Source organism: Magallana gigas, chromosome 8, assembly GCF_963853765.1.
Source record: "Magallana gigas chromosome 8, xbMagGiga1.1, whole genome shotgun sequence".
Taxonomy (NCBI): domain Eukaryota; kingdom Metazoa; phylum Mollusca; class Bivalvia; order Ostreida; family Ostreidae; genus Magallana; species Magallana gigas.
In genome coordinates this window covers 48062289-48075454 of record NC_088860.1, presented here as the reverse complement: position 1 = coordinate 48075454, position 13166 = coordinate 48062289, and the positions used below count along the sequence as shown (strand labels likewise).

The 13166-nt window shown below is 34.2% G+C and overlaps 1 protein-coding gene across 4 annotated transcripts in view; it reads left to right on the top strand.

The window, feature by feature from the left end:
* Positions 1-2031: 2031 nt before the first annotated feature.
* Positions 2032-13166, top strand: part of LOC105325195 (nitric oxide-associated protein 1) — a 15142-nt gene continuing 4007 nt past the window's right edge. Inside the window, exons 1-7 of one of the 4 annotated variants that reach the window (XM_066068197.1) lie at positions 2032-2986; positions 3443-3571; positions 4339-4521; positions 5088-5299; positions 5623-5734; positions 6271-6290; positions 7425-7541. In XM_066068197.1, the coding sequence (XP_065924269.1) occupies positions 2056-2986; positions 3443-3571; positions 4339-4521; positions 5088-5299; positions 5623-5734; positions 6271-6290; positions 7425-7541 (1704 nt within the window). In that variant the 5' untranslated portion in view covers positions 2032-2055. Of the gene's footprint in view, positions 2987-3442; positions 3572-4338; positions 4522-5087; positions 5300-5622; positions 5755-5813; positions 5834-6081; positions 6102-6270; positions 6291-7424; positions 7542-13166 lie in introns of all 4 variants that reach the window. The other 3 variants (XM_066068199.1, XM_066068198.1, XM_011424651.4) reach the window with 3 other exon arrangements.

The following is a 13166-nucleotide window of genomic DNA, read 5'->3' as shown; positions in this document are numbered from 1 at the left end:
ATAAGTACATTACTTTTAAGTTAATTTACAAAAATTTCATCCTCAAAGCCACGGGTAGAAAAGCAAAAGCTATTTTTCCTTGGCGAGGATAATACCAACATGTCATGTAACTAATCAACGTTTTAATTAAGTAATTGATAGAAGTGGCCCCTTTCATCGTTCAATGTAAAACTCATGCTTGAAAACTAATCATTCACCGGACTTTAAAAAGCGTTTTATGTCTCTGATTCAAGTCACACGCTAATTTCAAAACCAATCGCGACTTCTTGGGCCTTTCCGGCATGCTCGGAAAAACACCTCGAATGTATATATATATATATAAAAAATGACTGCAGGAGACATTCACAGTAATTAGGCTTTTGGGTAAATAATAACTCAATTTTTCCCTTAAAAAAACAAGAATGAGAGAAAATGTAAATAATGACATCTTGAAATGAAAACAAAAGATGAGAAATAAAAAATAATTCTTATTTCCGTTCGTTTGTAAGGTGTTTAAAACACAGGAGCAATAAGAAGCGTTAAGGTGACGTTGCGAAAAGTTTACGGTTGCGCCGGGTCACTGGACGAAGGCACGTTGGTCGGCTTACCAGGAATGATCTATTCACGCCATGGACAAGAAACTTTTCACATTGGTAATCTCTATCCTGATTTACGTTTTGGTGAAATTTCAAGAGTTTATCTTTTTTACTAAAAGAATAAGAGAAAATGTCTCAATAATTTCCGAACAACCCTCGTATATGTCGCTGACTTTTTAAGGAAGGAGTCCTTTCGTTATCAAAAATACTTATAATAATAAGAAATTCATGAAATTTTGACACAGTCAAACGGATCATATTACCAAATGATTCTATGAGTTTAATCGAAATTGACCCTTTTGTTTTTGCATAAAGGTCAGGTCAAGGTAACTACCTTTTTCCTCAAAGTAAAGGATGATAAAAATAAGTGTAGCTCTTTGAAGTTCTGTAGACATTTGTTTAAGATTTGAAGATTCTATTCCTCAATGAAATGAAAGAGTATCAGAATGTCTATCAGCTTATACTACTAAATTGGAATAAATATTTACACTTAAAGTGATATTGCTCAGCCCGCATTTCATCTAATTTTATTTAATTTTGAAGATATTATGATTATTTTTAATGCTTTAAATAATAAGATATCTCTGATTTTTACGTATTATGAAACTTTATATAAAGATATAAACTGACAGAAAAGCTAATATATTGACCATTTAATAAGAGAGAAAAACTGACTATAGTGATTTTTTCACACAAATGAATGTACAATGTATAGAATAGCGCTTGAAAAAGCTTATTAAAATCAAATTTGATAGGCAAATCACGTTTTAAAAACATATTCTGAAAACCAAGTATCATATCATTAGTTCAAATTAGTTAAAAAATGCAACATCAATGTTATTGTTTTAAAAATGCTAAAACAGACTCATTAATCTACAGCAATTCTGAATTGCGAAACATGTGCTATTTTCCTACGCCAATATTCCGCCAAAAAATATGGTCCTTGTTAGATTCGAAACATCAATTACTTTTTCTATGCCAAGTTGTATGATAGTAAAAAAGAAAGAAAAATATACTATTTTAATTTTCTTTCATCTTGATTTAATGAGGAATTAATCAAATTTACGTTTGATAAGTCGAGAACCAGACAAGACTCCTTCCTTAGCTAAATTCATGCAAACTGAAGCACGCACATGCTTGCATTCGACGGACCAAGGAAGGAGTTCGAGTCAGAATTATTTTAATTATTTTCTGAGATCTAGAGTCTTATGTAACAATTGACGTTCGATACAAAGTTTAGAACATTCCATTCGAACGAAAACTTTTACCACTTAAATGCGCTTCATTGTACATAATTAAGGCAGTTGAGGCGTTCCAAAGACTTGAAATCAAAATGGGACATTGGGAGTCAAATTAAATAGCAACGATTTGTCCAGTAACCGCTTGTAATCATAGCCAGAAGTGCGTTTTATACTATAAGTTTTATAATATGAAAGCAAAGATCAGGAATTACATAGGGAATCTCGTGTTAAAGAACAAAATGTTTACAACAAGGTTTCTTTTGCCATGTAACATCTGTAGATCTTTACAAAAAACACATCGCTTGGCATTTTCTATTTCTCATAATAATGTTTCTTCATCATACAAACTAAAGAATAGGAGAAAGACCCGTTTAAAACAACACGACACATCCAAGTTCGTTTCTGTAAAACCAGCGATTGTTGAATTAGGTAATAATCAATATCTCTTGAACAAATTGAGTAATGCAGGAACTTTTAATGTTGACTTTCTCTCAGATATAAATGAAAAGATTAAAGAGATAACCAAGGATGTAGATTTTAACGTAAAACGGAAACCTCGTACTTTCGAGAAAGATCAGGACAATTCTGACGATTCCTCAATCAACTCTAAGCCAAAGGTTAATTACGGTACACCAGACAAATCTATAGCAATCAGTGAAATTCCCTGCGGGGGATGTGGCGCCTTACTGCACTGTCAGGACCATACTGTGCCTGGTTATATTCCGAGTGAGGTATTCAAGGAGATGACGGAAGAGGAACTGAGGGACTCAAAGTGTCAAAAATGCCACAAGATGCAATATCATAAAACCTTGATTGACATTCGTGCAACGGATGATAGAGCACATGAAATTATGAAGGAGATTCAAGAAAATCGGAGATGCATGGTGATGCTTATAGTTGATTTGTTGGATATAGAGAACAGTATTCCTGACTTATTTCGTGAATTGATACCGTCTAGGAAGCCCATCTTTGTGATCGGGAATAAGGTTGATATTATTCCGCAGGACCATCCCGATTATCTCGACTCTGTGCACCAGACGCTTGTTGACGCTTGCATTAATTGTGGACTGGAACAACATAACGTTAAACATGTGACCTTGATAAGTGCCAAAACTGGATTCGGTGTCGAGACTCTGATATCAAAACTTCTACAAGATTGGGGCATGTCAGGTAAGCAGCAGCAGCATTTAAAGGGGTCATAAGCTGACTAGTAATATTATAAACTCTACTTGGATTATTTCTACATGATTTATTTATTTATACCTGCTGATAGCTTTAAGCAAGTCCAGAACATAATGAACTTTTCATTTGACATAATTACTGGTGTATCATAAAAATGAGTAACAAATCAGATTCATTTGATTAATTGCCAAAAGAATTTATGATGGGCCAAATTGTTGATTTGATTTCCTTGGTAGTAAGTACCGATCCGGAACAAATTAACACTTAATTTATACTTGTACAAATGTTTTAAAAAAAAGATTACACTTGATATTTTATGATCTAATGAAAGTAAGAACTTCCATCCCATCCCTGGTTTTTGATTGAACATGCAACATATCGAAAACTGTTGAGCAGATTCATTCTAATCTTAATTAAATTGTTATCCTTTATTCTCCCCTGTAGGTGATGTGTACATGATCGGTACGGCTAACAGTGGGAAGTCAACTCTCTATAACTCGCTGCTCAACTCGGACTACTGTAATCATCACGTCAGGGACATCGTTCCTCAGGCCACCGTGTCCGAGCTACCAGGTAATTATATAGAATAAATGGCTCCTGTATTGAGATAGAAGTCTTACTAAGGAGTTGGAAAAAAAGACATTATAGAGGAAAGGATCGTTGTTTTTCTTTTACAAGAGCCAAAAAGGTGCTTTTGTAAAGATTTCAAGTTTTCATTTTGTGAGTAAAGACAACGGAATACATGAAGTACATTATATACAGTTTACACTGGTTAATATTTGTATTGTATGCATTACTAATGTAAAACCATAAAAGAATACACAAATGATCAAGTGTTTAGAGGGGCTCTTTTTTCCATGGTAAATGTTAATATTTATACATACTATATATTATAGTTTACAAATATACATGTATATTTATATTTGCAAATATGCTTCCTTATATGAACCTATAGAATAGCAAAAGCGTTCAATTCTGTATGAACTTTTTCAGGATGTCACAATGATTATAGCAGGCACCTATCGCTTATTGCTTGGATTACTGTAAACAAAATCTTGATAATTTTAAGACTTCTGAACAATTTGCCTTTTTCAACATGCTCACGTATAAGTAATAAACAGCAATGATAAAAGTTCAACAGGATATGAACTTGGTTGGTATGTGATCAAATCTCTTGAGAAGCCCTTTGATCTTCACAGGATTTGATCAAGTGACCAACCAAGTTCATGTCCCAGTGAACTTTTTAACTTGCTTTTTATTTCTTAAATAATAGAATATGCCTGTGTTAAAATTACTGGTGTGCTGATGTTTATTGTTAAATCAATATTTTGTTGCTTTAGGTACAACAATGAACACTCTCAAGTTCCCAATAATGAACGCCAAAACAAACTGGTTGATGAAGATGCGTCAGGACAGACTCCGGCTTACAAAAGCAAAGGAAATGGTGAAGCGGATAAAAGTAATAGAGGAAACCAAAAAATCTAAGAAGCTGATGGCGTCGTCAATCCTGACCACTCTCCGAGGTACGGCGCTACAATAGGCCTAACAGATTTAATGTGTTGACTCTCGGGCACTTCTACATCAGGTCAAATGCAGATGCATTGATTGATTTATTTTGTTTCCATATCAAAATGGAGATTTTTTAATATTTGTAAGCTATAGTATGAACATTGAGTTATTTCTCTTGGCAAATCTTGCAATAAATAAATATAATGTTTGCCTGCCACATTATATTTTTGAATTTTTTTGCCTGAGGACCAATGCATTTACTTTTTGTGGCCTTAGTAATCTATAGTAAGGACTAAACTACTGTGTTTCAGAATATTGATTGAAGGGAAACAATTTCATATTCTTACACAGGTTTACATGTTTCTTGATTTATTACTGATTTAATTTTTTTTAAACCTCTCTTTCACTTGGGAATGAAATGTACAGATATGTAATTTATTGAAAAAAGTACTCATTATCTTAAAATGTTTTCTACACCTGTTAATATGGTTAATACAGATTATTTTCAAACTTTTTTCACTGGTAGATAAATTCAACAGATATACATGTATTCTTGTATAAAAATTCATTGCATTTGCAGAGAAAGTGGAGAAGACAGATTTTGCTGAGGATGAGGATAGAAGGACTCAGTATTCAGGTTTCGATCTTACGGCGTACGATTATAAGCAAGACAAAGTCCTGACTAACGATGGCAAGGATTTCATCGCTGAAAAACGGGCAACATATGATGAACACCAATTCAAAAACTCCCGATTTTTGTATGACACGCCCGGTCTTCTGTGCGACTCCCAGGTCAGTGATCAAGGTCTTTGTAGCTCTTGAATTAAAAGCAGATTAAAAAGAGAAGTCTAGCTAATTGTATTACAGAGAGTTGTATAGAGAAGTCCAATTTTTTGTATTATGATCTATGCAAAAAAAACCCACAGATATATGGTACATGTACTTCCTTACGTCTACATTATGTCCCTCTCTTTATCTCTATCTCTCACTCTGTTTCCATCTTTCTCTTCATATGTTTCTCTTTATCTATTTTTCCAAACATTATTATTGTATATTAATTTTTTTCTTTAGGTAATTTGTAAATAATATATAAACAGTCGTTTTGATTTTTGTAGATCTATATGGACCTTCTACCAGAGGAACTGAAGCTGATTTCTCCAGCCAAGAAGATTGTTCCTCACTGTGTTCTACTGAAACAGGACTACACAGTGTTTGTGACAGGACTAGGTAGACTGGACTATGTAGAGGTAAGTGTCTCATTGTGTCCTACTGAAACAAGACTACACAGTGTTTGTGACAGGACTAGGCAGACTGGACTATGTAGAGGTAAGTGTCTCATTGTGTCCTACTGAAACAAGACTACACAGTGTTTGTGACAGGACTAGGCAGACTGGACTATGTAGAGGTAAGTGTCTCATTGTGTCCTACTGAAACAAGACTACACAGTGTTTGTGACAGGACTAGGCAGACTGGACTATGTAGAGGTAAGTGTCTCATTGTGTTCTACTGAATCAGGACTACTTCCCATTGTGTTCTACTGAAACAAGACTACACAGTGTTTGTGACAGGACTAGGCAGACTGGACTATGTAGAGGTAAGTGTCTCATTGTGTCCTACTGAAACAAGACTACACAGTGTTTGTGACAGGACTAGGCAGACTGGACTATGTAGAGGTAAGTGTCTCATTGTGTTCTACTGAATCAGGACTACTTCCCATTGTGTTCTACTGAAACAAGACTACACAGTATTTGTGACAGAACTAGGCAGACTGGACTATGTAGAGGTAACTGTCTCATTGTGTTCTACTGAATCAGGACTACTTCCCATTGTGTTCTACTAAACAATTCATTGATAAGATGGTATCTGTAAGCCAACTTTTATTTGTTGCGTGCGAGAAATTTTCGCAAGGTTCATGAGAGCCTCATCAACACGAATATTTCTCGCCATGAACCAGTCTCTGTTGTATGGTTATTATAACAACCGTAATCTGGATCAGGCTTAGATAATGCTAAATGTAATGGTAATGCATTGCAATGCATTACATGTTTTCAAAGTAATGCTAGTAATGTGTAATGCTACAAATTTAGCATTACAAGTAATGGTAATGTAATTCAGTGGTCAAGATTAACTGTGAGGTATAGATAACTCTTTTTCCTCAAGGTGTGGTTGTGTTAGGGAGTTATTATACAGGGGACTCTAACATTAACTGGGTAACCAGGATGTGTTTGTATTTGGGAGTTGTTATACAGGGGACTCTATCATTAACTGTGTAACCAGGATGTGTTTGTGTTAGGGAGTTATTATACAGGGGACTCTATCATTAACAGGGTAACCAGGATGTGTTTGTATTAGGGAGTTATCATACAGGAGACTCTTTCTTTAACAGGGTAACCAGGATGTGTTTGTATTAGGGAGTTATTATACAGGAGACTCTATCATTAACAGGGTAACCAGGATGTGTTTGTGTTAGGGAGTTATTATACAGGAGACTCTATCATTAACAGGGTAACCAGGATGTGTTTGTGTTAGGGAGTTATTATACAGGAGACTCTTTCATTAACAGGGTAACCAGGATGTGTTTGTGTTAGGGAGTTATTATACAGGGGACTCTATCATTAACAGGGTAACCAGGATGTGGTTGTGTTAGGGAGTTGTTATACAGGGGACTCTTTCATTAACAGGGTAACCAGGATGTGGTTGTGTTAGGGAGTTATTATACAGGGGACTCTTTCTTTAACAGGGTAACCAGGATGTGGTTGTGTTAGGGAGTTGTTATACAGGGGACTCTTTCATTAACAGGGTAACCAGGATGTGGTTGTGTTATGGAGTTATTATACAGGGGACTCTTTCATTAACAGGGTAACCAGGATGTGGTTGTGTTAGGGAGTTATTATACAGGGGACTCTATCATTAACAGGGTAACCAGGATGTGATGCTGGTGATCTACATCAGTTCTAAGCTGCCGGTCCACATCGTCGCGAGGCCCGAGGCCGAGGAGTTCTACCGCTGTAACATTGGGACTGAAGTTCTAGGGGTAGGTGTCTGGTTCTGTGTCAGGTTATTCATGATTATTGCAGATTCATTATTTTACTGAGTACTGTGGTTTCATTAATATTCACGGGTATCAGTTTTCGTTGATAAAGTGAAAATCACAGTTTCAAGGATACGTAAATTAGTGGCCAATGACCCTTTCAATACAAAATGTTAATAGAAATTGCGTTTCAATGAACATTTAATTTCATGGATCAACTTCACAACGAAATCCATAAAAATTGGTTTTCAACGAATATTGATGAAACCACAGTACTTAATTCTGCAATTTAAACTTTTTGCATCAAATTTCAAGAATGCCAAATTTTTATCATAGTTTAATTTACATCTGTCCGAAAAATAAAAATAAGATATTAAAATCAAAATTAAAATGATGCGTTACTCATGATTCTACACAGATAATAATTCCTTGGGTTCATTAGGAATCATCTGTTCAGTACTTACTGCCATGATGTAAAAATCAGGGAAAGTGAATTAAGAGTGCTGGTTAGTTGGGGCCATTTTTAGACTTTATCAGTCTCCTTGAGAAGAAGAGCCCTGTATAATGATATAGATAAAGATAGAAAAATATTCAAATTTTAAAGTCAAAATACTTGGATTTTTTCGACTAAATGATAGTGTATGGTCAAAGAAATCCTCTCCCAAAACTTTAGGTAGACCTGAGTGCAATTATTTGACCCCCCCCCCCCCCAGCCTCCCTAGATATTGAGACAATGAGGCTAATGTATACAGGGTTATTTTCGCCCCATGTTATTTTTGCCCTTCTTCACTTGCAAACATTTTGCCCTGTCTTGAATTTGCCCAGACAATTTTTTAAAAAGAGATAATTTAAGACCTTGGAATTTGCCCAGTCTTTAATTCGCTCGCAGACAATGAGGGCAAAAGGGGCGAAAATAAAACGGGGGCAAATATTTCCCTGTATACAGTACCTGAAATCTTAGGATGTCCCATACTACCTTAAGGCAGTACATGTACAGCTCTTATCAAAATCAGCAAACATTTATCAACAGCAACTACTGTAAAATCATTTAAATTCGTGGGGGCCAATTTTCGTGGAGTGTGACTTTTTTGCTCATTTGTGGGGATGTAATTTCGTGGATGCGTAGGTTACTGTTTCAATAACAAAGATAACTCTATCTAAAATTGTTTTCGTTGAGTATTTAAATTCGTGGGGGAGGGATACCCACGAATACCACGAAAATTGAGCCACCGCGAATTCTAATGATTCTACAGTATGTTGTATAACTTGTATTTACATACATGTAACTCGAATGTAAATTTAATGCATAAGATGCACGAAATAAAACCAAATTCAAGTGAAAAGGAAGAGCAAAGAAAACGGTTTTATTGTTTGTTATATTTACTAAGAAAAATCATCAAACTTGTCTAAACAGTGAATACCCCCCTCTCCTTGAGGGATGCATGTACTGAGAGTGTTCATTTATTCTTTATTAAAAAATTCCTCTACATGTGGCTTATATTTTATAAAGTAAAGACATGGAACACTTAAGTTTAATTCGGCTTTAATTCATATTCCATCATTCTACATGGTCTCCAATGACAATCTTCCCTTTGTTCCTATCCTTGTCAGTCTGTCTCTTTTTTCGTTTTTTGCTAAATCTGTCAAACTTAACGATATATCTATCTTTCTTGCCGTGGCCATTGTTGTTGCGATAGACTGAGTGTGGTATCACGTGACTGATTTTAGGCTGGGTTTATTCAAATGCTGGATTAACTATCGACTCCATAATAAATATAAAAATTGTTTTAATTATTTCTATATCTTTTTAACCCGAATGATATAAACTGCGTAATTTATTGTGAATATACATTTTTATATAACTTATTTAAAAAATCAATCAAATATTTCTTAGCATCAAAAAATACGCCACATATACCTTTAAACTTTGACTTAGATTTTACTTTTACAGTCACTACATGTGTTCAACTTCATACTGTATTTATATAGAAGCTAAATAATAGTTCAAACTATAAATACTTGTTTCATTTCTTCAAATTATCAATTTCCATGTCAAATTTTAGCAAAAATTTTAGGAAAAATATCATTTTTGTTTGGGGTCCTATATTTCCAAAAAATTGCATGTGACATGGGTCACAAATACAACTAGATGCTGTCATTAGACAGTAATACCCGCACCATGTGTTTGCCCCTAAATAACACTGTTTTGTACCAGTTTAATTAAAAATGAAGGCTATATGCAAGCTCCGGTAATACAATTAAAATTTATAATTTTCATAACTGAAGGATGAGATCCCTTCCCATATGATAATACACATCGTGACATGAGCAGCACTTTATGTGCAATTTGGAGTAGAACTGTTTGCATTGAATTTTCAGTTAATCAGTAATCTTAACATTTAATGTCATAGAAAGTATAATGGTCTATATAATTATTACAAACAAAATTAAAAATTAAATTATGCCCCCTCCTCGTGGCGGTTGCCGGTTTTAGATTTGCTTCTGTGTGCCTACATGAACATCATCGTGTGCACAGATTTAGAGAAGGGGTGGGAGGGAGGGGTCCAGACCCCCCCCCCCCCCCCCCTCCCCATGAAAATTCATTTATATCAATTGTAAAAGTACCAAAAATACACCTTGGACCCCAATGCTCTTACAGACATGTAAACGCTCAAACCCATTGCGCTTCAATGTTAGGTAACATTATTTGGGGGGTAAATATTTAATCAATATTTGATATACTTTATTGTTTATCTCAATAGAAATTATACATGTACATCACAATATGCAGGTGTCCTGCACCACCTTAAAGCTGTTATTTACCTAATAAAATAGTGCAAGTGGATTTGAAAAATAGGTCATAAAAATACATGCATGTTACAAATGAATGATCTTTGTCTGAAGTTTCGTACACAACACAGGTCTGCATGTCTCATTAGCGGGTACTAGTTTTACCCAGCTCTTCGATTAGATGGGTTCACGTGTATACATATATGGGTGTTGCTAAAACGCGGAACGGAAAACGGAACGGAAGGGAAAACGGAAAATCTTATCTAATGTTATTTACCTCATAGATTTGTTAATCATGCTAAAACGATATACTTTATGTACCTTTTTATTTTTTTTTGAAAGATTAGCAATATTAGATTATTTAATCAAGAATATTTATTTCCTCAAAATTAACAGTACATGCATTGACCACTATATTCTGTCCCAAAATATCCTCGATTCACTTTTTGCTGTATATTTATGTATACCTCAGGGTTCAAGCGATTCTCTTTTAGAAGCATTACACATTCTCATTATTCTTTCTTTAAAACGTCCTCTCTAGCTTATCAGCTGGTATAAATACACGGCTAAAACAAAGAAGTCTACGGGGTTTTGCATTTCAACAGACCCGGATTATAGTGTTGAAAAATTGTGCAAGGTCTTCTGAGTGACTTCCAAATGGAGAAAAGATGTCAACATTTTCCATTATAAATCGTCCAAATGTGCTGCATTATTATTTTGGGATAGACATACTATAGTCCCAATATATAATCGTAAAATCAAATTAGGCAACGTCTAGAGCTCTCTTTTCGGATCATATGTATATAGCTGCTGGAATAAACAACTGCTTAGTAATGCAAACGTAAACAAAATTGCATTGCTAAAAATACTAGTTTCACAAATTACTAGTTTCACAAATTACCGGGTATTTTAATGTTTTCTGTATTTTAATTTTTAATGTCGTCAGTCCTACGGTTTTTTTTCTTCCATCTCAATGATACTGTATCGTCTGTATGATAAAAGATCGTCTGGAACACCGACAATTCAATTTTGATGTAAGTAAATACATGTACATCATCATATTTGAAATATAAAAATACTCAAAACACGCATAAAACGCTTTCACTAACTGCGTACGTTACGCTGATATGCCAGCAATACCATATAAGAAAAATAAGTAAAAAGTTATAGCTAATTTGCTCGTTTAATCATGTAAATGTTTCACAATTCGTATACATTTGATTTTTCCGTTTCGTACTCAACTAAAGCCGAATGAATACAATGCTATAATTGATAGACATTCATATGAATATTAATAAGATAACAACATGTTGATAATCATGCATTAGATATAAATAAAAGATAAAAAGTAAATCGTTTCTGGCCAGTCTATACCCTTTTTAAGCATCGATAAACGTGATGATATTTTCCATTCCGTTCCGTTTTCCGTTCCGCGTTTTAGCAACACCCATACACTGTGTTTTCCGTATGCAGAAAAGGATTAGGCCCCTAGTTAAGATCAGCTAAAGGAATTCATTATTGTGTTTTAATTGGATTATCATTATGATGTTGACCAATTTAGGTAAGCATAATACATGTAGTAGCAGTAGCGCAATATAATGAGATGCCAGCATGCATATATAAGTTCTACTTTCACTTTCTAAATGTGATCTCCCTTTGACAGCATACTCTATCATCATCTTTTAATATTTAAATAAGCTTATCATCGTTACCTATCTTTTCGCATTTGTAAAGTTTCTGTCATTTTAGTTGCAAAAGTTATTTTTTTCATTTGTCAGTATGCATGATCATGCACTATTGAGTTGACCCCTTGACCCTGTATAAACAATTTCTTATTAAATTTGTGTATTACATGTAAGTAGGTGTAGACACTTATCATTTTTATATGAGTTATAATAGGAAGGAAGGAGTATTTCTTCCCTAATGTATTATAATGCATCAAATACAATGTAGGTCATGACCTTATGGGACTGTTCTGACCCCACGAAACAGGAAAATACAAAATATCTTCTAATGTCATTATGCATGCATGATGCATCAAATGGTGTAAAGTACATTAATGACCCCCAGGTGTTGTCTTTAACCCCCAACCCCCATAATAATGTATTTTATCTTATTCATATGTTATACAGTAGTGTTTGATCCATGTGGGTAATTCCTAGCCTAATGATATGTCACTGCTTTGTTTAGGAGACTTTACAATTGCCCCAAATAGGCGAATACACATGGAAGTGATGCATATAACATTTTGTTTATAAATCTTAAAAATTGAATTAAGCAATTTCCAAAATGTTAATCACAAGAGAAAATTAAAGCAATCAAGAAATGATTTAAAATTTGCTACTGTACACAAGTAAGAATGTATTAAGAAGACTGAATCTTTTTAACCAGATTAGATTGGGGGGGGGGGGGGGTGAATGTGGATATAAACATTTATAATTTGAATAATTTATTGTTATTAATTTTAACTTGTCGATGAATACTACTTAACTATTGATCCCAAGGTAGAAATATGACCTCTGATCATATCTCAATAGATCATTTGTCAATTATGCAAGGTGTAATATAATTTTTTTAAGAATAACATTTTTTACCAGTTTATGTAAGTTTTTAGACACCCAAATTATATTTTAATTTTAATAGATCATTCGACAAGTGAGGGGGGGATAACAGTTTATATTTGAGTTTGTTTGGGAGTGGGGGTTCCAAGTCATATATTTGACAATTTTTTAATGTAATTTAAAATAAGACTAAGCCATACTACAGTCATGAACATGAATAGTATAGAACAAAACAAAAACTAATACATATACATGTATATATACATAGGAAGTATTA